The sequence below is a fragment of the Bubalus bubalis genome, chromosome 2, assembly GCF_019923935.1.
Source record: "Bubalus bubalis isolate 160015118507 breed Murrah chromosome 2, NDDB_SH_1, whole genome shotgun sequence".
In the NCBI taxonomy this organism is placed as follows: domain Eukaryota; kingdom Metazoa; phylum Chordata; class Mammalia; order Artiodactyla; family Bovidae; genus Bubalus; species Bubalus bubalis.
In genome coordinates, this window is record NC_059158.1 from 136544459 (window position 1) to 136572102 (window position 27644).

At 40.3% G+C, this 27644-nt stretch overlaps 1 protein-coding gene across 1 annotated transcript in view; it reads right to left on the minus strand.

Moving 5' to 3' along the window:
• Positions 1-27644, minus strand: part of DNAH7 (dynein axonemal heavy chain 7) — a 271936-nt gene that overhangs the window by 13578 nt on the left and 230714 nt on the right. The window contains exons 59-60 of the mRNA XM_006078127.4: positions 3926-4111; positions 1651-1788 (exon numbers count right to left, since the gene is read on the minus strand). Of these exons, the coding sequence (XP_006078189.4) occupies positions 1651-1788; positions 3926-4111 (324 nt within the window). The remainder of the gene's footprint in view (positions 1-1650; positions 1789-3925; positions 4112-27644) is intronic.

Here is a 27644-nt window from a genome sequence, read left to right on the forward strand (position 1 = left end):
AACTCTTTCATCAGTGATAGCACACTATTTCATTCTCCTAATCTGGTTCTTCACCATTTGAGCCACCAGAGAAGTCTGGTTCTTGGACTTACCTGGTATCTCAGATGGTAAAAAGTCTGCCTGCAGTGCAGGAGACCTGGGTTCAATCCCTGGGCTGGGAAGATCCCCTGGAGAAGGAAATGGCAACCCACTCCAGTATTATTGCTGGAAAATCCCATGGACGGAGGAACCTGGGAGGCTACAGTCCATGGGGTCACAAAGAGTCAGATGTGACTGAGCAACTTCATTTTCTTTCTTTCAATCCAGTTTTTTAACTTTCTTTCTTTCTTTCATTCCAGTTCTTAGTTCCCCTAGCATCTCTGGTTATCTGCCTTTGAGGTTTATTCCATTTTTAGAATCGAGAAAGAGTATCGCACAGCTTAGAACACAGATTCTGGAGCCAAACTAGTGGGATTCAGACTATTTGGCTCAGCGTCCTGGCTTTAAATTGTACTAGCTGACCTTGAGTTAACTACTTAATTTTTCTGTGTCTAAGTCTTTTAGCTGTAAAATGGGAATAATTAGCACCTCACCTCACAGGGCTGTCATAAGCAGTACACTGTTTTGCATAAACCATTTAGAACAGTGCTCCCATACAAGTATAAAATAATTAACCATTATTATTATTATTATTATTATTACTTTGAGATTCCATAAAAATAAAAAAAGATCAGCTTGAAATCAGTTAGGGGAATAATTTGCTTGATGAATAATCATCTTTAACTTACTAAAATTTCATGCAATCATTAAGGGAACTCACCATTTGGACTAATTTGCTTTCAGAACTAAAACAAACAAGCATATCTTCTAACAGAAAACAATACAAGAGAATATCTCTTAACAGACAAGTAAGATTAAACATCTTTCATTCAAATGAACTAACCTGTGCCATGGCATGCTGAATGAATCCTGGTGCCTTAAGAGGTCGTTTTCTGATGTGCCCTTACATTTATGCTCTCACCAATAGAGTTGCATGTCTCAGAGGCAATAGTTCTCCTAAATCTTTTAATTCATTTCATACTTATTATTATATTTTAAATATTATATAATTTGATAAAATATTGATGTGAAAAAAACTATGCAAACTAGGTTAAATGTTCTGGAACATTTGATAAAGATAAGCCATTAAAAACGTTGCATTAGTAAGAGACTAGAAAATTAAATAGGGAAAATTCTAGATGAATTCTGGCATCAAACTGCTTCCAGGCACCTTTGAAAGTCTTCTTCCACTTTAAGAAATTTATAAAGGACATATTATATGTTCTGGGGCATGATTCAAGCCAAGAGAGGCAAAATGGAATTCCTAGCAGCAGAATGGTATCAAAGAATACTCAGAGATAATGCTACTCAAAGAACTGCTGGCAGCAGAATGATACTCAAATATGCTTTCCAAATCAAAAGCCTGATGAAAACAAAGCTCACACATTCATTTACTCTATGTTTAAACTTATTTTTAAGGTACGTATTGTTTTTTTTTTTTTTCTTTTCCTGAAAATGGTTCTCCACTTGAACAGATGTAATTCTGTGCCTGGGCCTCTCCCGTGTGGGCTCATGCTGCTTGGGGACCATCCTTTCCAGCCTCAAAATCCAGCTGCTGCACAGATCACACACCTGTGTGAGAAGAATATTGTCGAACAGCAGTTGAGTTTCTGACTGATCTTTAGTGATATCGGCATTGGCATTCATCCCAAAGATTTCTGGAGCTGGGGTCAGAGGCAGTGTCTTTGTGTATTCAATGTAGCTGTTGTGCTGCAAAGATAAATAACAAGGAGCCAGGAGGTTAGAAATCAATTATCCTGTAGAACGTGCTCACTGAAAAGAGGTGATTTTCAGTACTCAGGTTATTGAGTGGATGAGCCTGTCAGACTGGACACTGAATGCTTTCATTTTCTTTCATCCAGGCCCAAAGCATTAAAAAAAAGCGGGGCGGGGGAAGATATGGACACATTTAGAAAGAGGAAAAAAATGCCCCACTCAGTTGAAATGAATTTTTAAATGGAGAGAGGAATATCGTGGCTACTTCATTTAGAAATTTCTTCCACAGAAATCTTTCTGTGCTGCATTTGCTGATGACTGTTCTTAATTTACCACAGTAGTTTCCTTTACAGCTTTACTCTGATTTTTCTGTTTACTCTTATTATGATAAATCCACTTAATTCAGAAAAGTAAAAATCATCTGAGATTTTATCATGAGATAACCACCATTAATATAAATCTTTTATACTCATGCACACATATTTTATATTTACATAAACTTCCAACAAGATTCCATGAGTGTTAAAAGTGTTAGTTGCTCAGTCGTGTCTGACTCTTTTGAGACCCTATGGACTGTAGTTTGCCATGCTCCTCTGTCCATAGATTTCTGTAGGCCAGAATACTGGAGTGGGTAGCCATTTCCTTCTCCAGGGGATCTTCCCAACCTAGGGATCCATACTTTTCTTTAGAGCACAGGGAACTCTGCTCAATGCTATGTGGTACCCTGGATGGGAGGGGAGTTTGGAGGAGAATGGATACATGTACATGTGTGACTGAGTCCCTTTATTGTCCACCTGAAACTATCACAACATTGTCAATCAGCCATACTCCAATATAAAATAAAAAGATTTTTTAAAAAAGATTCCATACTTCTCTTGATGCTCATATGCACTTAGTCGCTCAGTCATGTCCAACTCTTTGCAACCCCGTGGACTGTAGCCTGCCATGCTACTCTGTCCAAGGGGATTCTCTATGCAAGAATACTGGACTGGGTTGTCATGCCCTCCTCCAGGGGAACTTCCCAACCCAGGGATTGAACTCAGGTCTCCCTCATTGCGGGCAGATTCTTTACCATCTGAGCCAAGAGGGAAGATATGTATAATCATGGAAGGATATGTATAATTATACACATTCATATATATACATATACAAATATATATACACATATACATACAGTGAGGTGGGGCAATTGGTCATTGATGATTTTTCAATATGGGGCTAATTACACAACCTGACTTTATCTTGCCATCTTCTTACTTTCCAATTCATCACTGGAAATCCTGTTACCATGACTCCCTGTGTTGACTTGCCCCACCCAATCTGTGACCTGGACTCTGGTACTGGTGTTTCTCTTCCTCTCTCTCAGTGTCTGCCCTCAGCTAGAACTCTTCCAAGTGGATGTGGAGTCAAGGTATGTGCCTTTGTTGCCTGTGGCTGTGTGTTTAACTTTTAATATGTGCCCTTTTGACTTCTGGGAATAAAATGAGAACCAATTTAATTATACTGGCAGTCCCCAGAAGTCTACTTGTGATAATCTGAAGGCAAATGCATCTGTTAGACAGGACTGGAAAAAATAGGAGCCGACAACCTTGGTCTTGTGAAGCAGATGTGATGCTCTGTCCCTTCCTACCTTTGGGATCTTGGGCAAGTCATTTAAGTTTAGTGAACTTACTTTCTTACTTGTAAAAGAGAAGGAATAATAGCATCAATGTTAATTTGATGCTCTAATGAGATAACTACATGTAACTGCTTTGTAGATAATTAAGCATGATCTACATATTAACTATTACTGTTAATACTATTTTGTAACTCCCTTCTCATGTGTATTTCCATTTTAATTGGGGCCAATGTCTTTTGACCCAAAGGACTGAATTCACAGTAAGAATTTCAGGTCACCGAGGAAGACATCCTTGGGTGAGGAACGTTTCTGATAGTCCTCACATTACAGCAAACAGGAAACCACTAACTCCATCTTTGCATAGGGTTTGCTCTGTCCCTGTAAGACTGAAGGACACACAATGGTTAACCTAAAAAAAAAAAAAGGCCACTGGAAAAAAATTCACCATTTTCTGTATCAGAGGAATTTCATGCCTTACGGCTTTCAGTTTTCTTGAAGAGCATATGTACTTACATCCCCAGAAGGAGGCGCAAAATAGATGCCACTGGAGTCGAATTTATAGTGCGGATTCTGAACTAATTCCGGGTTGAAGAATTTGTTTAGGATACTGCGCAGCGTGCGCCGGTCCCAGTCGTCAGTCACGCGGCCGCCATAATTGCACTCGCCGGTCATGTAGCGTAGGGCGTCGTAGGGCAGTTCCTATAGGAGAGCTAGAGTTGCTCAACCAGGCAAGACTTAGCAGTCCCACTTCATACAGAACCGTGTTTCTTGTTTGCTCACGTTATTAAACAGTTTACAAAACATCTGCATCACCACAGTTTCCCTTTATATGTTCACTTCCCAGCTAATTTGCTGTAATTTTTCCCAGGGTCTCTCTCTTTTTGTGGTCTGTCATTTTCAATCCTTCAGTGCAAAGAAAAGAAATCCTCTATAACTTGTGATAAAGTGAAGTCGCTCAGTCGTGTCCGACTCTTTGCGACCCCACGGACTGTAGCCTACCAGGTTCCACCATCCATAGGATTTTCCAGGCAAGAGTACTGGAGTGGGGTGCCATTTCCTTCTCCAGGAGATCTTCCGGACCGACGGATTGAACTCGGGTCTCCCACATGGTAGGCATTGTATGCAGATGCTTTACCGTCTGAGCCACCAGGGAAGAGTCATAACTTGTGAACTCACCTCCTATTTGACCAGTATTAGTGGACCACCTACTATGTGCCTGATGCAAAATAAATTAGAACATAATCCCATCCTTGAAAAATCCAGCACTGTTAATTGACGTTCAAAAGCAATCAAGGGGGGGAGGAGCCAAGATGGCGGAGGAGTAGGACGGGGAGAACACTTTCTCCCCCACAAATTCATCAAAAGAGCATTTAAACGTCGAGTAAATTCCATAAAACAACTTCTGAATGCCGGCAGAGGACATCAGGCACCCAGAAAAGCAGCCCAACTCTTCGAAAGGAGGTAGGAAAAAATATAAAAGACAAAAAAAGAGACAAAAGAGGGAGGAACGGAGTTCCGTCCCGGGAAGGGAGTCTTAAAAAGAGAGAAGTTTCCAAACACCAGGAAACCCTCTCACTGCCGAATCTGTGCCGAGCTTTGGAAGCACAGAGGGCAACATAAAAGGGAGGGGAAAAAAAAAATAAATAAACAATTAAAAATCGCGGATTGTGAGCCCTACGGTAACTCCCCCAGCGGAGAAGCAGCGCAGACGCCTGCACACGGCATTAGCAAGCGGGGGCTGGGCAGGGAAGTGCGGCGCGGGCTGTGTCCCTTAGAGTAAGAATCCGGCCGAACGTCTTGAGCGCTATCTGAGCGAAATAATTTGGGCTAGCAAACCAGACTGTGGGATATCTACCACGCGAAAAGCCAGCCCTAACCTAAGACAACGCCAGGCCCGCGCACAGAACAAAGGACTGAACAGAGATAGTCGGCTGCAGACCTTCCCCCTCCGGTGACAGGCAGCCAGAGCCGGAAGGGGGCAATTGCAGCCCCAGAGAGACACTATCTATAAAACTGTAAGCAGGCTTCTTTGCTAACTAAAACTTCTTGGGGGTCTGGACGGTCAACAGCTGCCTGAGAAGGTGCGCCGGTTTTACACCCAGATAACCGAGTGGCGGGGAGGCGATAAGTCGCAGCACTGGCGCCCGCCAAACACCTCATCACCTGAGCTGCTCGGATCTGGGAAGAGCACAAAACGCAGGCCCAACCGAGTCTGCGCCTCTGAGGACTACCCGAGTGCCTGAACCTGAGCGGCTTGGACCTGGGAGCTCAGCCCAGGGCCGGCCTCTGATTGTTCCCGGCGGAACAACCTAGAGCCCAAGCAGTGTGGGCAGGGAGGCTACACGCGCCGTGAGCGGGGGCAGACCCAGTGTGGCTGAGGCACTGCGAGCGCACACCAGTGTTATCTGTTTGCAGCATCCCTCCCTCCCTCACCACAGCGCGGCTGAACAAGTGAGCCTAAATAAAATTTAAAAAAAAAAAAAAAAAATAGTGTCCTCAACCGTCCCCTTTGTGTCAGGGCGGGAACCAGACACTGAAGAGACCAGCAAACAGAAGAAGCTATAACAGAGGGAAACGCCTTGGAAGCTACAGGCCATAGGTTAAAACCCTGTGGTTACTACGGATTACATAGGAAGGGGCCTATAGATCTTGAGAAATATAAGTCGGACTAAGGAACTGCCAAAAATGAACTGAACCCACAATACTCACAACAAAACCAGAGAAAGACCTAGATATATTTTTACTATTTTTACGATCAATCTTTCTATCTTTTTTTTTTAATTAAAAAAAATTTTTTTTAAGTCCTCTATTGTCCTTTAATTTTCACTTTTATAACTATTACTTTGCAAAAAAAAAAAAAAAAAAAAAAAAGACCCTATTTTTTTTTTTTTTTCTTCTTCAGCAAACTTCATATATATATTTTATAATTTTTTGACTGTGGTTTTTTTTTTCTTTTCTTTTTTCTTTTTCTTCTTTTCTTTAACATTGTATTTTTGAAATTCCAAACTCTACTCTAGATTTTTAATTTTAGTCTTTTGATATATGTTATCAATTTTGTACCTATAGTTTTTTTCATAATTTCTGTGACTTTTTTTTTTCCTCTGTTTCTTTCTCTTCTTCTTTTATATAACATCGTATATCTGCAATTCCAAACTCTACTCAAGATTTTTAATTTATGCTTTTTGGTATTTGATATCAATTTTGTACCTGTATTTTCTTTATAATTTTTGCGACATTGTTTTTGTTGGTTTGTTTGTTTTCTCTCTTTATTTTTCTTCTTCTTCTTCTTCTTTTTTTTTTTTTTTAACGTTGTATTTTTGAAATTCCAAACTCTACTCTAGATTTTTAATTTTTGCTTTTTGGTATTAGTTATCAATTTTGTACCTGTAGTTTCTTTATTACTTTCACGACCTTGTTTGTTTTTCTTTGTTCGTTTTCTCTCTCTTTCTTTTCCTTCTTCTTTTCATTAACATCGCATTTTTGAAATTCCAAACTCTACTCTAGATTTCTAATTTTTGTTTTTATGTATTTGTTACCAATTTTATACCTTTAAGAACCCAATCTTCAGGACCCATTTTTCACTAGTGTACGAGATTACTGGCTTGACTGCTCTCTCTCCCTTTGGACTCTCCATTTACTCCACCAGGTCACCTGTATCTCCTCCCTAACCCCTCTCTACTCTACCCAACTCTGTGAATTTCTGTGTGTTCCAGACGGTGGAGAACACTTAAGGAACTGATTACTGGCTGGATCTGTCTCCCTCCTTTTCATTTCCCCCTTTTATCCTTCTGGCCACCTCTGTCTCCTGCCTCCTTCTTCTCTTCCCTGTATAACTCTGTGAACATCTCTGAGTGGTCCAGTTGTGGAGTGCACATAAGGAAGTGACTACTGGCTAGCCCACTCTCTCCACTATGGATTCCACCTCATCTCATTTGGGTCACCTCTAACTCCCTCCTCCCTCTTCTCTTCTCCATGTAACGCTGTGAACCTCTCTGAGTGACCCTCACAGTAGAGAAACTTTTCATCTTTAACGTAGATGTTTTATCAGTGGTGCTGTATAGAAGGAGAAGTTTTGAAACTACTGTAAAATTAAGACCGATAACTGGAAGTAGGAGGCTTAAGTCCAAACCCTGACTCCAGGGAACTCCTGACTCCAAGGAACATTAATTGACAGGAGCTCATCAAATGCCTCCATACCGACACTGAAACCAAGCACCACACAAGGGCCAACAAGTTCCAGGGAAAGTCATAACAAGCAAATTCTCCAGCAACAAAGGAACACAGCCCTGAGCTTCAAGATACAGGCTGCCCAAAGTCACCCCAAAACCATAGACATCTCATAACTCATTACTGGACATTTCATTACACTCCAGAGAGAAGAAATACAGCTCCATCCACCAGAACATCGACACAAGCTTCCCTAACCAGGAAACCTTGACAAGCCACCTGTACAAACCCACACACAGCGAGGAAACGCCACAATAAAGAGAACTCCACAAACTGCCAGAATACAGAAAGGACACCCCAAACTCAGCAATTTAAACAAGATGAAGAGACAGAGGAATAGCCAGCAGATAAAGGAACAGGATAAATGCCCACCAAACCAAACAAAAGAGGAAGAGATAGGGAATCTACCTGATAAAGAATTCCGAATAATGATAGTGAAATTGATCCAAAATCTTGAAATTAAAATGGAATCACAGATAAATAGCCTGGAGGCAAGGATTGAGAAGATGCAAGAAAGGTTTAACAAGGACTTAGAAGAAATAAAAAAGAGTCAATATATAATGAATAATGCAATAAGTGAAATTAAAAACACTCTGGAGGCAACAAATAGTAGAATAACAGAGGCAGAAGATAGGATTAGTGAATTAGAAGATAGAATGGTAGAAATAAATGAATCAGAGAGGATAAAAGAAAAACGAATTAAAAGAAATGAGGACAATCTCAGAGACCTCCAGGACAATATTAAACGCTACAACATTCGAATCATAGGGATCCCAGAAGAAGAAGACAAAAAGAAAGACCATGAGAAAATACTTGAGGAGATAATAGTTGAAAACTTCCCTAAAATGGGGAAGGAAATAATCACCCAAGTCCAAGAAACCCAGAGAGTCCCAAACAGGATAAACCCAAGGCGAAACACCCCAAGACACATATTAATCAAATTAACAAAGATCAAACACAAAGAACAAATATTAAAAGCAGCAAGGGAAAAACAACAAATAACACACAAGGGAATTCCCATAAGGATAACAGCTGATCTTTCAATAGAAACTCTTCAAGCCAGGAGGGAATGGCAAGACATACTTAAAATGATGAAAGAAAATAACCTACAGCCCAGATTATTGTACCCAGCAAGGATCTCATTCAAGTATGAAGGAGAAATCAAAAGCTTTTCAGACAAGCAAAAGCTGAGAGAATTCTGCACCACCAAACCAGCTCTCCAACAAATACTAAAGGATATTCTCTAGACAGGAAACACAAAAATTGTGTATAAATTCGAACCCAAAACAATAAAGTAAATGGCAATGGGGTCATACTTATCAGTAATTACCTTAAACGTAAATGGGTTGAATGCTCCAACCAAAAGACAAAGACTGGCTGAATGGATACAAAAACAAGACCCCTGCATATGTTGTCTACAAGAGACCCACCTCAAAACAGGGGACACATACAGACTGAAAGTGAAGGGCTGGAAAAAGATTTTCCATGCGAATAGGGACCAAAAGAAAGCAGGAGTAGCAATACTCATATCAGATAAAATAGACTTTAAAACAAAGACTGTGAAAAGAGACAAAGATGGTCACTACATAATGATCAAAGGATCAATCCAAGAAGAAGATATAACAATTATAAATATATATGCACCCAACACGGGAGCACCACAGTATGTAAGACAAATGCTAACAAGTATGAAAGAAGAAATTAACAATAACACAATAATAGTGGGAGACTTTAATACCCCACTCACACCTATGGATAGATCAACTAAACAGAAAATTAACAAGGAAACACAAACTTTAAACGATACAATAGACCAGTTAGACCTAATTGATATCTATAGGACATTTCATCCCAAAACAATGAATTTCACCTTCTTCTCAAGCGCACATGGAACCTTCTCCAGGATAGATCACATCCTGGGCCATAAAGCTAGCCTTGGTAAATTCAAAAAAATAGAAATCATTCCAAGCATCTTTTCTGACCACAATGCAGTAAGATTAGATCTCAATTACAGGAGAAAAACTATTAAAAAATCCAACATATGGAGGCTGAACAACACGCTGCTGAATAACCAACAAATCACAGAAGAAATCAAAAAAGAAATCAAAATTTGCATAGAAACGAATGAAAATGAAAACACAACAACCCAAAACCTGTGGGACACGGTAAAAGCAGTCCTAAGGGGAAAGTTCATAGCAATACAGGCACACCTCAAGAAACAAGAAAAAAGTCAAATAAATAACCTAACTCTACACCTAAAGCAACTAGAAAAGGAAGAAATGAAGAACCCCAGGGTTAGTAGAAGGAAAGAAATCTTAAAAATTAGAGCAGAAATAAATGCAAAAGAAACAAAAGAGACCATAGCAAAAATCAACAAAACCAAAAGCTGGTTCTTTGAAAGGATAAATAAAATTGACAAACCATTACCAGACTCATCAAGAAACAAAGGGAGAAAAATCAAATCAATAAAATTAGAAATGAAAATGGAGAGATCACAACAGACAACACAGAAATACAAAGGATCATAAGAGACTACTATCAACAATTATATGCCAATAAAATGGACAACGAGGAAGAAATGGACAAATTCTTAGAAAAGTACAACTTTCCAAAACTCGATCAGGAAGAAATAGAAAATCTTAACAGACCCATCACAAGCACGGAAATTGAAACTGTAATAAAAAATCTTCCAGCAAACAAAAGCCCAGGTCCAGACGGCTTCACAGCTGAATTCTACCAAAAATTTAGAGAAGAGCTAACACCTATCCTGCTCAAACTCTTCCAGAAAATTGCAGAGGATGGTAAACTTCCAAACTCATTCTATGAGGCCACCATCACCCTAATACCAAAACCTGACAAAGATCCCACAAAAAAAGAAAACTACAGGCCAATATCACTGATGAACATAGATGCAAAAATCCTTAACAAAATTCTAGCAATCAGAATCCAACAACACATTAAAAAGATCATACACCATGACCAAGTGGGCTTTATCCCAGGGATGTGAAAGGTTGTTGTTGGATCACGCGAATACACCAGGATTCTTGGCTCCCGGAGGAGAAGAATTCAATCCGGGGCCAGAGACAAGGCTTGATTACTCAGAGCTTTTGTGTAATAAAGTTTTATTAAAGTATAAAGGAGATAGAGAAAGCTTCTGACATAGACATCAGAAGGGGGCAGAAAGAGCACCCCCTTGCTAGTGTTAACAATGAAGTTATATAAGCCAAAGAATGTCTGGAGGTTGCAAAGACCTCATCAGACCCACTCCCATAATTTACATCTTAAGGTAACACTGTCCTCAGGCAAGATACATCCTTGTAAAGACCAGATCTACTCCCATAATTAACATTTTAAGATAACAAAAGGTTGAATCCAAAGACTGTCCTTAGGCAGGATACATTATTGTTATATAATCCTAAGGAATGTAGAGAAAGACAAAAAAGTTTGTCCTTTCTTCCTCCTTGAGAATTCCAGACCCCTCTCTCCCGGGGGACCCCTAGACTCCCTATCAACTTGCCTGGGAACTGACTCTCTCATTCCCCCCTTTTCTTTTAGGAGAATTATGTTGCCTAGGGAAAAGGGGCGTCGTTCTCGTTCCATAACTACTTCCGAGCTGACAAGGGGCGTTGTTCCTAAATTGGTGAGGCAACATATTCTCCTAATCCTCATATTGAGGATATCTGATCCAGGGGCCCCAAATAGTAGCTGGAGGAAGCTACAGCAGTAGCAGGAGTTTGAGCAACCATTTGTAACTTAAAAGCTTTCATGCTGCTAGAAACAAATCCAGTTATACAATTACAGATGCAGGGAGCAAACAGCAAAAACACAACATTCAGAATCATAATTAAAAGTCACATTATGTCCATAGTTAAAGTGCAAAGTGTTGCACCAGTCCATTTTAGGGTTGGTAGACATCATCAGATGAAGAAGAGGCATTGCATGTGATTGTTGTCGAAGGTATTCACAGACTTGGAGAAAGTCTTTTCCTTGAAGTGGGGATGTCCACCACGGGAAGCCTTCCACTGACGAAGAAGGGAGCGCTCCACAGACCCAGCAGTTAGACCGATTGTGGAATGCAGCCTAGGAGTGAGCCCAGGACAGGAAGACATTGTCTTGAGGATCCAACAGCAGACTCAGGATATTTGGAGTCAGCAGAAGTAAGCTCACATAGGTTATCAGGCCCATCCGCTGCCCTTTGCTTAACTCTAGAGCTCAGGTCAGAGCCACAAGCTCCGCCAACTGAGCACTGGTTCCCTGGGGGAGAGATTTTGCTTCCAAAACCTGTTCAGCAGTCACCACTGCATAACCTGCTTTACGCTTTCCATCCTGATCAAAAGAACTGCCATCTGTAAATATTTCCATGTCAGGATTGTCTAATGGGGTATCCGTTAGATCCTCCCGAGCTGTATAGTTTAAAGTTAGGAATTGAGAACAATCGTAATCAGGTGTTTCATTTTCCTTCTTAGGAAGGAAAGTGGCAGGATTTAAATTTCCACAAACTTTAAGCTTAGTTACTGGTCCTTCTAACAACAATGACTGATACTTAAGAAGCCTACTGTCTGTCATCCAAATATTAACCTTAGAATTTAAGATTCCACTCACATCATGAGAAGTCAGTACAGTAAGGTTTCGTCCATTAATTATTTTTAAAGCTTCAGGTGCTAATAAAGCCGCTGCCCCAATTACTCTTAGGCAGTGGGGCCACCCACGTGACACTACATCTAATTCTCTGCTTAGATAAGCTACAGGTTGCTGGTGAGGCCCTCGGGGTTGTGTCAAAACTCCCAATGCCACACCTTTTCTTTCAGTGACAAACAAATTAAATTCTGACCCTGTGGGCAAGCTCAGAGCTGGAGCTTGCAGGAGAGCAGTCTGAAGAACCTTAAAAGCCTTTTGAGTTTCTGGAGACCAAACCAGTTTGTCGGTTTGGGCCTGCTTCTGATATGATTAGGCCCAGATATCTAACCGATTGTTGACAAAGCTGAGCCTTTTCTCTTGATGCCTTGTAACCACAGTCCGCCAGAAAGTTTAAGAAATCTTCAGAGGCTCGCGAACAAGCTTCCTCTGTCTCAGCACAGAGCAAAATATCATCTACATATTGTAACACCACTGTTTCAGAGCTATTAAAGTTTTGTAGATCTCGTGACAAACTTTGTCCGAATAAGTGAGGACTGTCACGAAATCCCTGGGGCAAAACTGTCCAGGTTAATTGAGAAGCTGGCTGCGTAGGGTCTTCAAAGGCAAATAGGAATTGACTTTCTTCCGCCAAAGGTACTGAATAGAAGGCATCTTTTAAATCAATTACTGAGAAATATTTGGCCCGTTCAGGAATTTCAGACAATAGAGTATAAGGATTAGGCACTACGGGGTGTAAAGGAACTACAGCCTCATTTATTATTCGTAAATCTTGAACTAGTCTCCATTTACCATTCGATTTCTTTATACCCAAAATAGGAGTGTTGCAAGGACTGTTACAGGAAATTAATAGTCCCTGTTCCTTTAAATTTTCAATGATGGGTTTTAACCCTTCCTTAACTTCAGGTTTCAGTGGATACTGCTTCTTATGTGGAAATACGTGCGGGTCTTTGAGCTTAACAACTACAGGAATAGCATTTTGAGCTCGACCCACAGATTTTCCATCCGCCCATACTCTAGGATTTACATTTTGTTCAACTAAAGGGAGAGAAAGGGAGGGCTCCATATTCATAAAAACAGAGGCATGGACCTTGTTCAGTATATCCCTTCCCAAAAGGGGTGAGGGAGATTCTGGCACAATCAGAAACTCGTGTGAAAACAGCACAGAATCCCAGTTGCAAGATAAAGAATAACTGAAATAATACCTTTTGGCTCGTCCAGACAGTCCCATTATGGAAGCGGATGGGGAAGAAAGTGGGCCAGGGGCTTCAGTAAGCACAGAATAAGTTGCCCCAGTATCTAAAAGGAAATCGACGGATTGGCCCCCCCACAATTATTAATACCCGGGGTTCCCCAGGTGTAATTAGGACGGGAGCTTGTGTGGGGACCCCCGGGCACCTTCAGTCCTGATTGTCTTGAGAGTCCGACCAGGGAGACCTACGCCTCTGGGGGCAGTCTCTCTTCCATTGTGGTCCTTTGCAGACCGGACATGGAGCTGGGGGCGGCTTAGATGCCTGAGGGCAATCCCGCTTGAGGTGCCCCTCCTTTCCACAGTAATAGCAAGCCCATCCCTTTCCACCTGGGCCCCTCTGGGCATTTTTCTCAGGCTGTTTAAGAACGTTTTTCATAGCCATGGCGAAGGCTTCCGCCTTTTCTTTTGTCTTTTTTTGCCTTTCTTTCTTTTCCTCATATTCCCTACCATAATAGACTGTCTGAGCCAGTTGTAACAGAGTATCTAAAGACTGATTTGGTCCATACGCCTGTTTTAATAGCTTACGGCGGATATCTGGAGCCGACTGAGTGAGAAATCTATCCTTTAAGATCACTTTTCCCTCTTCACTTTCGGGATCAATCTCAGTGAATCTGCGAAGGCCTTCTCTCAGTCTATCTAGGAATTTACCAGGAGCTTCTTTTTCCTCCTGTTCTATATCTCCCAATTTGCCATAGTTTAAAGGCTTAGAACATGCCTGCCTAAGTCCTTCAAGAATATATCTAACAAAATGACTCTGATCCCATCTTCCTTTAGCTGTGTTGTAGTCCCAGTCTGGTTCTATAGTTGGGACCGCCTGATTCCCAGTGGGGAGGGCCGCTATCTCGTTCTCCCTCTTCCCTACTGATTCATTACCAAGCCATTCATCTCCATAAGCAACCGCTTTTCCCAGAACTCGAGTCTTTGACCCGGGAGTCAGCATTTGTCCCAAGATATACATCACATCCTTCCAAGTGAGGTCATAAAGCAGAGTAACACCTTTAAAAGCTCTAATATATTTTTCTGGGTCCTCTAAATAGTCTCCCAGATCCTCCTTGATTCTTTGTATTTCTTGATAAGAGAAAGGCTTATTAACTCTCACAGACTGATTATTTCTCCCGGTGGGTGTTTCATCAAGAGGCAACAGCTTGTGTGGCTGTTCCTCAGTCTCTCTGGCTGCTCTGCGCATATGATCCCAGGGATAGATTGGAGAAACCTGTTTTTCCCCTTCTCTCTGTCTCCTGTCCTCCATCTCATCTCTTACTTCGATGGTCTGAGTTTTTACTGAAACCAGAGTAGTCTGAGGTCGTACTGAGACAGGAGATGTTTGGACCTCCATGTGGGCAGTTTGAATCCCAGTTTGGAGTCCCCAGCACGGGGGCAAAGTAAGAGGACAGGAGGGAGCTGAAGGTTTCACGCCCAAATCTATACCCTTAGGACATAAGTCTGGCATATTTCGCAGAGAGTAAAAGGGCAACACATATGCTACTTCTACCCATTTCCCTTGTTCCTTACAGAACCGGTCTAATTGTAGAACAGTATTATACTTAAGAGACCCTCCAACCGGCCACCGTTCGCCGTCCTCCAATGGATACCGTGGCCATGCAGTATCACATAGGAAGACCAGGTGTGTCTTCTTTAAGCCCTGGGGATCAAATCTATCCCAGTTTTTCGGACACAGTTCAAAGGAGTGAGGCTGGAATTGTTAGCTCCCATCTGTAAGAGAGAAAAAAAGCGACCAGCGCCATTTTTCTACCGGAGGCGTCCCTCCCTGCTCTAGATGGCGGTGTAGACAGACGTTACACCAAAAGCTTTTCCTTCCTGGTCGGACTTAGTCTGTCCCTTACCGACGCAGGCGCCGTACTCGTCCCTCCCGGTTCTACCACCGAGATGGAGTGGGGATGTACCAGGGGTAGACTTGATAGCATCCCTACTTGACGTCCAGCTCTTCACCCTTAACCTTGCTTGCCTCTGAAGTCACCCGGGGTGAATCAGAGTAACCTTCCGGAATGCCTCCCAAGCTAAAACCGCTGTGGGAAACATTCGTCACCTGAGTGCCTGTGCACGACCCTGAGCATTTCCTGACTACAATAAGACCGACGCGAACATAAAACTGAGATGTTCTTTCCAAGCATCACCACACCAGTATAACAGCCTCCTCTGATCCACTAAGAGCCGGCGTTACCCATCGCAGTCCCAATCTGCGTAACCTTTAACCTCAGAGATGTTCTGGGGGCTAGAGCTCCATCTAGCTTCCGAACTTTCGATTCCTAGCGAGGCTAGGCGCTTTCATGAATACCAATCCAAGTTTGGGACCTAAGCCACAGTATACAGTAACAATATAGATCACAAGTCTCTTGAAAGTCTATGATCCGATAGATTAGGTTAGTACTCCTGATTTTCAAGGAGTTATGAAATGGTCAAAGAGACCGAAAAGTTTGACCGAGAAAGGAGAGTTCGGTCCACACGCTTTGCCCATTTCTGGTCGGTTCCCAAAGGAGACACTGGGTGCCTCTTGGCATTGGCAGGTTGGTACAACGGCCCGACAGGTTTCTGCCATAAGCCGTATGAGATCACTGTGGAACCGCAGAGCAGGGCCCCTTACTTGCTTCACGCAGGGCCTGCCATTCATTCACACAAGCACACGGTAGAGTTAGTAAAGCACAGCAGAAAACGTGTTCGCTAAGAGAACAAAGAACTAAAGCTCCAAGCTTCCTTACCTTGTCCTGAAGGATCCCGGACGAGCCCCCAAGATGAAAGGTTGTTGTTGGATCACGCGAATACACCAGGATTCTTGGCTCCCGGAGGAGAAGAATTCAATCCGGGGCCAGAGACAAGGCTTGATTGCTCAGAGCTTTTGTGTAATAAAGTTTTATTAAAGTATAAAGGAGATAGAGAAAGCTTCTGACATAGACATCAGAAGGGGGCAGAAAGAGCACCCCCTTGCTAGTGTTAACAATGAAGTTATATAAGCCAAAGAATGTCTGGAGGTTGCAAAGACCTCATCAGACCCACTCCCATAATTTACATCTTAAGGTAACACTGTCCTCAGGCAAGATACATCCTTGTAAAGACCAGGTCTACTCCCATAATTAACATTTTAAGATAACAAAAGGTTGAATCCAAAGACTGTCCTTAGGCAGGATACATTATTGTTATATAATCCTAAGGAATGTAGAGAAAGACAAAAAAGTTTGTCCTTTCTTCCTCCTTGAGAATTCCAGACCCCTCTCTCCCGGGGGACCCCTAGACTCCCTATCAACTTGCCTGGGAACTGACTCTCTCAGATGCAAGGATTCTTCAATATCCGCAAATCAATCAACGTAATACACCACATCAACAAATTGAAAAATAAAAACCATATGATTATCTCAATAGATGCAGAGAAAGCCTTTGACAAAATTCAACATCCATTTATGATAAAAACTCTCCAGAAAGCAGGAATAGAAGGAACATACCTCAACATAATCAAAGCTATATATGACAAACCCACAGCAAACATTATCCTCAATGGTGAAAAATTGAAAGCATTTCCTCTAAAGTCAGGAACAAGACAAGGGTGCCCACTTTCACCATTACTATTCAACATAGTTTTGGAAGTTTTGGCCACAGCAATCAGAGCAGAAAAAGAAATCAAAGGAATCCAAATTGGAAAAGAAGAAGTAAAGCTCTCACTGTTTGCAGATGACATGATCCTCTACATAGAAAACCCTAAAGACTCCACCAGAAAATTACTAGAACTAATCAATGACTATAGTAAAGTTGCAGGATATAAAATCAACACACAGAAATCCCTTGCATTCCTATACACTAATAATGAGAAAACAGAAAGAGAAATTAAGGAAACAATTCCATTCACCATTGCAACGGAAAGAATAAAATACTTAGGAATATATCTACCTAAAGAATCTAAAGACCTATATATAGAAAACTATAAAACACTGGTGAAAGAAATCAAAGAGGACACTAACAGATGGAGAAATATACTATGTTCATGGATTGGAAGAATCAATGTAGTGAAAATGAGTATACTACCCAAAGCAATCTATAGATTCAATGCAATCCCTATCAAGCTACCAACAGCATTCTTCACAGAGCTAGAACAAATAATTTCACAATTTGTATGGAAAAACAAAAAACCTCGAATAGCCAAAGCGATCTTGAGAAAGAAGAATGGAACTGGAGGAATCAACCTACCTGACTTCAGGCTCTACTACAAAGCCACAGTTATCAAGACAGTATGGTACTGGCACAAAGACAGAAATATAGATCAATGGAACAAAATAGAAAGCCCAGAGATAAATCCACGCACATATGGACACCTTATCTTCGACAAAGGAGGCAAGAATATACAATGGATTAAAGACAATCTCTTTAACAAGTGGTGCTGGGAACTCTGGTCAACCACTTGTAAAAGAATGAAACTAGAACACTTTCTAACACCATACACAAAAATAAACTCAAAATGGATTAAAGATCTCAACATAAGACCAGAAACTATAAAACTCCTAGAGGAGAACATAGGCAAAACACTCTCTGACATACATCACAGCAGGATCCTCTATGACCCACCTCCCAGAATATTGGAAATAAAAGCAAAAATAAACAAATGGGACCTAATTAACCTTAAAAGCTTCTGCACATCAAAGGAAACTATTAGCAAGGTGAAAAGACAGCCTTCAGAATGGGAGAAGATAATAGCAAATGAAGCAACTGACAAACAACTAATCTCAAGAATATACAAGCAACTCCTACAGCTCAACTCCAGAAAAATAAATGACCCAATCAAAAAATGGGCCAAAGAACTAAATAGACATTTCTCCAAAGAAGACATCCAGATGGCTAACAAACACATGAAAAGATGCTCAACATCACTCATGATCAGAGAAATGCAAATCAAAACCACTATGAGGTACCATTTCACACCAGTCAGAATGGCTGCGATCCAAAAGTCTACAAGTAATAAATGCTGGAGAGGGTGTGGAGAAAAGGGAACCCTCTTACACTGTTGGTGGGAATGCAAACTAGTACAGCCACTATGGAGAACAGTGTGGAGATTCCTTAAAAAACTGGAAATAGACCTGCCTTATGATCCAGCAATCCCACTGCTGGGCATACACACTGAGAAAACCAGAAGGGAAAGAGACACGTGTACCCCAATGTTCATCGCAGCACTGTTTATAATAGCCAGGACATGGAAGCAACCTAGATGTCCATCAGCAGATGAGTGGATAAGAAAGCTGTGGTACATATACACAATGGAGTATTATTCAGCCATTAAAAAGAATACATTTGAATCAGTTCTAATGAGGTGGATGAAGCTGGAGCCTATTATACAGAGTGAAGTAAGCCAGAAAGAAAAACACCAATACAGTATACTAACGCATATATATGGAATTTAGAAAGATGGTAACAATAACCCTGTGTACGAGACAGCAAAAGAGACACTGATGTATAGAACAGTCTTATGGACTCTGTGGGAGAGGGAGAGGGTGGGAAGATTTGGGAGAATGGCATTGAAACATGTAAAATATCATGTATGAAACGAGTTGCCAGTCCAGGTTCGATGCACGATACTGGATGCTTGGGGCTGGTGCACTGGGACGACCCAGAGGGATGGAATGGGGAGGGAGGAGGGAGGAGGGTTCAGGATGGGGAACACATGTATACCTGTGGCAGATTCATTTTGATATTTGGCAAATCTAATACAGTTATGTAAAGTTTAAAAATAAAATAAAATTAAAACAAAACAAAACAAAACAAAACAAAGCAATCAAATCTGAGATAATCAGTTTTAATTTCCTTCACCACCTTTTTATACCTGTATATATTGATATTTTGGTGATTGGAATCATACTGTATGTACAATTCTGCATATAATTTTTCAGCAAATCTCATATTATATATTTTACTGTTACTTAAAATAGTATATGAAAATACTATCTTAATAATCATATTCTAATATTGAAGACTTTAGTGGCTCCTAATTTTCTACTTTGTTAATGTTTCACTAAATATACATTTCTTAAATTTTCTAATGATTCTTTAGTCTAGATTCCTAAAAAGGAAATTACAGCATCAATGGAAAGGAATTTTTAAAAAGCAATTGATTAATGTTATCAAACTACTTTCCTGAAAGACTGTAGCAACTGTAGTTGCTAAAACAGTTCTAAAATCTTTGCTAATTTGATTGCCCAAAGATAATTAATATTATATTCATTTGCATTTTCTAGAATACTAATAAAATTTATGATCTTTTAATTTCTAATAACATTTGTTCTTCTATGAAGTAGCCTCCTATCCATTTTTTGAATTAAAGTTTTAATAGTTTTATTTTATTTGTATAAACTTTTTTATAAATTGACCTCTATCAAATTTGTAGAGATATTTTTCCCTGTTACTTTGCTTTCTTATTGTATTCACTAATATACATAATTTCTAAATGTTTATGAATGCAAATAAACTGATTTTTCATATTGCAATTTTATTTAGCTTAACCATAAATACTTACATGTGTTGTGCTTAGTTGCTCAGTCATGTCCAACTCTTTGTGCCCCCAGGCTTCTCTGTCCTTGGGGATTTCCAGGCAAGAATACTGGAGTGGGTTGCCATGCCCTCCTCCAGGGGATCTTCCTGATAGAGGTCTGCACTGCAGGCAGATTCTTTACCAGATGAGCTAACAGGGAAGCCTAAATACTTACATACCCACCAGAAATATAAAGAATTCTCTCTCACTGCTCACAACAAAACTGAGTATTATCATTTAGATAAAATTATAATTAAGCAATAAAATTTTTTAATTTTTAAATTAATTTTTGAGATATAATTGACATATAACATATTTGTTTCAGGTATGCCACATAATGATTTGGTATTTGTATGTACTGTGAAATGACACAACAAGCTCATTTAACATTCATCATCACAGTTACAAAAATTTTTTTCTGTTGAGAACTTTTAAGATCTGTTTTCTTTATCCACTTTCAAATATGCAGTATAGTATTAACAATAGTCACCATACTGTATGCTGCTGCTGCTGCTGCCAAGTCACTTCAGTCGTGTCCGACTCTGTGCGACCCCATCAGATGGCAGCCCATCAGGCTTCCCCGTCCCTGGGATTCTCCAGGCAAGAACACTGGAATGGGTTGCCATTTCCTCCTCCAATGCATGAAAGTGAAAAGTGAAAGTGAAGCCACTCATTCATGTCCAACTCTTAGCGACCCCATGGACTGCAGCCTACCAGGCTCCTCCGTCCATAGGATTTTCCAGGCAAGAGTACTGGAGTGGGCTGCCATTGCCTTCTCCGATACTGTATGCTACATATCTTAATTTTATTTTCAATACTTACATTTGAGAAATATTTACTTGCCACTTGTATTTCTTATTGTTAAATAATCCACTTTTTTCTTTTAAGTGTTTTCCTCACATAAATGAGTATCTTTTTTCTTATTATTAAAAGCTCTATAAAGATACAGAATCAGTTTGTTATACAAATTTTAGATATTTTCTCCAAGTCGTCTTGTCTTTTATTTTTATGATGTTTAATTGTTTATGGCTTTTTATTAAGCAATGTTTTTAAATGTTTGCTACTAAAATGTAGAATATTTTTACTTTAGGATATTTTCCTATTTTTTTTGTTGTTGTTGTTCTACACATCTTCCTGTAGTTATCTGCTAAAGGTTTAAGTATATACATCGTACATCCCAGTGATCCCACTTTGAGGAATCCTTTGAACAGAAAAAAATAGCTTTTGAGAAGAATAAGTGGTACTAATTACAAAGGAAGAATTTACTGAATTCAGGGTTGGGAATTTTGAGACTAGTTCTCTGGTAGAACTGGAAGGGAAGGTAGTGAATTTAGGAGAACACCTCAGGACCAAGACCTGGTCAAGAAACAAGCAGAACCAGGAGGGAGAAGCCGGCATGGTGATGAGGGGAGTTTGCAGAGCAGGCACTGCTTGGGTTTGCCTTGCTGATAGGTCATAAAACTGTGGTAAAAAAACTCCTGCACAAATTAAATAGTTAGTATACGAGGATGAGTTGGCCCCTGGGAGTGCTTTGTGAGGCAGACATAAAATGACATCTGGAGAGGGAAGAATTTGATTTACGTATAAAGGGTTAAACCTGCCAACATTCCCCTGAGAACTGATGGGTAAACTGGTGTTTATCTCAGCTGCTTCATCACAACAGGGCCAATCAATCAAACCCAGGAATGTGTTCTCCTAGAGGCCCAGGTCCATCGTCTGGGGTTGTAGAAATAGCAGCTCTATGCTGGGACTGCTTCCCTGCTCCATTGTAAAAAGAGGGTTGAGACCATGGACTGGGAGAGAGTGTAGAACCAGGCAACGAGTATGCAAGGTTATGTTAATATATGAAGTTACTCATTTTAACTCTGCTTATTATTGAATAGTGGAGGGCTTTCTTCGTAGCTCAGTTGGTAAAGAATCTTTCTGCAATACAGGAGACCCAGGTTCGATTCCTAGGTTGGGAAGATCCCCTGGAGAAGGCAATGGCAACCCACTCCAATATTCTTGCCTGGAGAATCCCATGGACCGAGGAGCCTGGCAGGCTACTGCTCATGGGGTCACAAGAGTCAGACACGACTTAGCGACTAAACCATCACCACCATTACTGAATAGTAAGAAATAAAAAGGAAATAAAATCCTGATAGTCAAAAAGGAGAAGCTGTGTATGCAGCCATTGAGACAAAGATCTCTACTATGATTGTCCACAACATATGTGAGTAAGAACAGCAAGCTGAAAATGATATTCAAATTCGATTATGTTTTTGAGGAAAATTTGTGCATATACTATACATATGTATACTACTACTAAGTCGCTTCAGTCATGTCTGACTCTGTGCGACCCCATGGACTGCAGCCCACCAGGCTTCTCCATCCATGGGATTCTCCAGACAAGAATACTGGAGTGGGTTGCCATTTCCTTCTCCAATGCATGAAAGTGGAAAGTGAAAGTGAAGTCGCTCAGTCCTGTCCGACTCTTAGCGACCCCATGGACTGCAGCCTACCAGGCTCCTCCATCCATGGGATTTTCCAGCCAACTGTACTGGAGTGGGGTGCCACTGCCTTCTATACATGTTAACTATTTGTGCACAAGAAGAAGTCTGGACAGGCCCTACTGTGAAACTGGTTGCTTTGGGGTGAAGTTAGGGTGACAGTGAGGGGTGGGACTTTTATTCACACACAGTCACACACACACAATGACATACACACACCTTTGGGAATTACCCATCAGCCAAGTACATTATATATACTTGCATTTTCTTCTTTTATAGTTTTTCCTATTCACTTAAAAAATTAATATATATATATATATATAAAGAATTCATACAGCTCAATAACAAAACTCAAATGATCTGATTAAAGGATAGGCAGAGGATCTGAATAGGTATTTTTCCAAAGAAGACATACAGGTGGCCAACAGGCACATGGAAAGATACTCAGCATCACTAATCACCAGGAAAATGCAAATCAAAATAACAATGAGATGTTCTTTCACATCTGTCAGAATGGGTATTATCAAAAGACAAGAAATAATACATATGTTGGTGGGAATGTAAATTGGTACAGCCATTATGGAAAACAATATGGAGGTTCCTCAAAAAATGTTTTGAAATAGAACCACCGTATGACTCAGCAATTCCACTTCTGGGTATTTATTCAAAGAAAATGAAAGCACTAATTTGAAAGGCTATATACACCCCTATGTCTATTGCAGCATTATTTAAATAGCCAAGACATGGAAGCAATGTAAGTGTTCATTGATGGATGAATGGATAAAGGAGATGTGGACTAGATGTGAATACACAATGGAATACTACTCAGCCATAAAAAGAATGCAGTCTTGCCATTTGTGACAAAATGAATGGATCTTGAGGGTATTAAGTGAAATAAGTGAGATAAGACAAATACTGTATGATTTCACTTAAATGTAGAATCTTAAAAAAAATGAACAAAACAAAACTTATAGATACAGAGAATAGATGGATGACTACCATGGGGCAAGGGGTTGCGGGGAAGGCAAAATGGGTAAAAAAGACTAAGACACACATTCCAGTTATAATTCAGGGGATCTAAGTATGGCATTGTGACATTAGTAATATCATATTACAAATTTGATAGTTGCTATCTTTGACAAAGGAGGCAAGAATATACAATGGATTAAAGACAATCTCTTTAACAAGTGGTGCTGGGAAAACTGGTCAACCACTTGTAAAAGAATGAAACTAGAACACTTTCTAACACCATACACAAAAATAAACTCAAAATGGATTAAAGATCTCAACGTAAGACCAGAAACTATAAAACTCCTAGAGGAGAACATAGGCAAAACACTCTCTGACATACATCACAGCAGGATCCTCTATGACCCACCTCCCAGAATATTGGAAATAAAAGCAAAAATAAACAAATGGGACCTAATTAACCTTAAAAGCTTCTGCACATCAAAGGAAACTATTAGCAAGGTGAAAAGACAGCCTTCAGAATGGGAGAAGATAATAGCAAATGAAGCAACTGACAAACAACTAATCTCAAGAATATACAAGCAACTCCTACAGCTCAACTCCAGAAAAATAAATGACCCAATCAAAAAATGGGCCAAAGAACTAAATAGACATTTCTCCAAAGAAGACATCCAGATGGCTAACAAACACATGAAAAGATGCTCAACATCACTCATTATCAGAGAAATGCAAATCAAAACCACTATAAGGTACCATTTCACACCAGTCAGAATGGCTGCGATCCAAAAGTCTACAAGTAATAAATGCTGGAGAGGGTGTGGAGAAAAGGGAACCCTCTTACACTGTTGGTGGGAATGCAAACTAGTACAGCCACTATGGAGAACAGTGTGGAGATTCCTTAAAAAACTGGAAATAGACCTGCCTTATGATCCAGCAATCCCACTGCTGGGCATACACACTGAGGAAACCAGAAGGGAAAGAGACACGTGTACCCCAATGTTCATCGCAGCACTGTTTATAATAGCCAGGACATGGAAGCAACCTAGATGTCCATCAGCAGATGAATGGATAAGAAAGCGGTGGTACATACACACAATGGAGTATTATTCAGCCATTAAAAAGAATACATTTGAATCAGTTCTAATGAGGTGGATGAAACTGGAGCTTATACAGAGTGAAGTAAACCAGAAAGAAAAACACCAATACAGTATACTAACGCATATATATGGAATTTAGAAAGATGGTAACAATAACCCTGTGTACGAGACAGCAAAAGAGACACTGATGTATAGAACAGTCTTATGGACTCTGTGGGAGAGGGAGAGGGTGGGAAGATTTGGGAGAATGGCATTGAAACATGTAAAATATCATGTATGAAACGAGTTGCCAGTCCAGGTTCGATGCACGATACTGGATGCTTGGGGCTGGTGCACTGGGACGACCCAGAGGGATGGAATGGGGAGGGAGGAGGGAGGAGGGTTCAGGATGGGGAACACATGTATACCTGTGGCGGATTCATTTTGATATTTGGCAAAACTAATACAGTTATGTAAAGTTTAAAAATAAAATAAAATTAAAAAAAAGAAAGTAAATCTTAAAAGTTTTCATCACAAGAAAATTTTTTTTTTAGTTCTATGGTGACAGATAACCAGAAGTATTGTGGCAGTCATTTTGCAATGTATACAAATGTTGAATCATGTTGTATACCTGAACTAATAGAATGTTGTGGGTAAATTGCACTTCAATACAAAGAACAAAATTTTGATTGCTGAAGAAGAATTACATTAGATTCAATATCGACTTGTGAATCACATTCCTCAAAAAAAAAAAATCTCTATCTCTTGATGGGTTGTATGAGATGAGTGCATAGCAGTTTTGTTCAGTTTGCTGGATGATTACTCTGTTAGAGGAATGGGAAGTGCTGCTCAATTGTCATTTAACAGCAGGAATCCCGGTCAGTCAGTCCTGTATGTCAGTGAGAGAGTCCCTGTAGCATTTGCTATGATAGACAATCCGTGATATTCCTTATCTACTCAGCGTGCTCTCTCCCCTTTTCTTCTGGCTGCTCTGTCTGCACTTTCCATTTCTCCTGTCCTCTCTCCTACTACTGACACTGGATGCTCACCAGCAGTCAGGCTTTAGTTCATTTTTACTCTACACGGCCTTTCTTTTAAATCTCAGGTGTTCTCAGGCTTCTCCCTACACATTAGTAACTTACAGCTTTCTATTTGTGCTTTCTTTTCCTGGGCTTTATATCTATATGCCAAAAGCCTATCAAATATCATGGTTATCAACCTAGATATCTTAGATGTATAAAATGTACAAGACTAAATTATTTATCTACTCAACCATCCCCATTTCACTAACCCATCTACTATACAACTATTAATTCCTGGTACTATTTCCTGTCTGGATAAATAAGTGGATGGACCACCAATTGAGACCTAAAACATGACATTAAGAGACTTCTTCCTATCCCTTTACCATTTAATATCTAGGTCATTTCAATCCTTGTCCCTACATATCTATTATATCTCTTCCACATTTCCCATCCTAGTCCAAATGATTTAGTTTAAACTCTCAGCATCTCTTGCATGGGTTATTGTGATGGTCTTCTGTATTAGTTCCCTAGGTCTCCCAATAGATGGCTTAAAACAAGAGAAATTCATTGCCTGATAGTGCTGGAGGCTGAAAGTTTGAAATCAAGGTGTTGGCAGGGCCATACTCCCTCCAAAACTTCTAAGAGGATCCTTTCTTGCCTCTTCCAGCTTCTGTTGCCCCAGGTATTCCTTAGTTTGTCACTGCATAATTCTAATCTCTGCCTCTGGCTATCTTTTCTGTGTATGCAAATGTCCCGCTATGAATCACACACACACACACACACACACATACATAATACACACACACAATATTTTAAAATTTCATATTACTAATTATCTTTCATGCTCACATTCATTCTCAAAGTGTTAACAGTTTTTTGACAATAGTTTATTTGGTCACTCTACCTTTTTAAACTTCTGAACACAAACAAGGAGGTAAGAACTCACTGGATGTGAACAGGGAAGGTTTATTTACGATATCAGTCTTATTCTATTAAGGATCCACCCTACTTCAGTATGACCTCATCTTAGCTTACTTGATAATATCTGCAACAACTCCATTCCTAAATAAGCTCACAGTCCGAGGTACCATGGATTACAACTTCAACATATCTTTTGGCATAGGGGACAAAATTCAACTCACATCACCTAAAACTAGCCTGTCATCTAAGTCCACTCTGTTGCTACAGTGGTCCTTCTAAAATGCAAATGCTCTCCTAAAAGGAGACCAATAACAATATAATAATTCCCAATCAGTTAGCATGGCATACAAGGATGCTCCAAATCACTTCAGTTCAGTTCAGTCGCTCAGCCCTGTCTGACTCTCTGTGACCCCATAAATTGCAGCACGCCAGGCCTCCCTGTCCATCACCAACTCCCGGAGTTCACTCAAACTCATGTCCATCGAGTTGGTGATGCCATCCAGCCATCTCATCCTCTGTCGTCCCCTTCTCCTCCTGCCCCCAATCCCTCCCAGCATCAGAGTCTTTTCCAATGAGTCAACTCTTCGCATGAGGTGGCCAAAGTACTGGAGTTGCAGCTTTAGCATCATTCCTTCCAAAGAACACCCAGGACTGATCTCCTTTAGAATGGACTGGTTGGATCTCCTTGTAGTCCAAGGGACTCTCAAGAGTCTTCTCCAACACCACAGTTCAAAAGCATCAATTCTTCGGCTCTCAGCTTTCCTCACAGTCCAACTCTCACATCCATACATGACCACTGGAAAAACCATAGTCTTGACTAGACGGACCTGTTTGGCAAAGTAATGTCTCTGCTTTTGAATATGCTATCTAGGTTGGTCATAACTTTCCTTCCAAGGAGTAAGCATCTTTTAATTTCATGGCTGCAATCACCATCTGCAGTGATTTTTGAGCCCCCCAGAATAAAGTCTTCCACTGTTTCCCCATCTATTTGCCATGAAGTGATGGGACTAGATGCCATGATCTTAGTTTTCTGAATGTTGAGCTTTAAGCCAACTTTCTCACTCTTCTCTTTCCCTTTCATCAAGAGGCTTTTTAGTTCCTCTTCACTTTCTGCC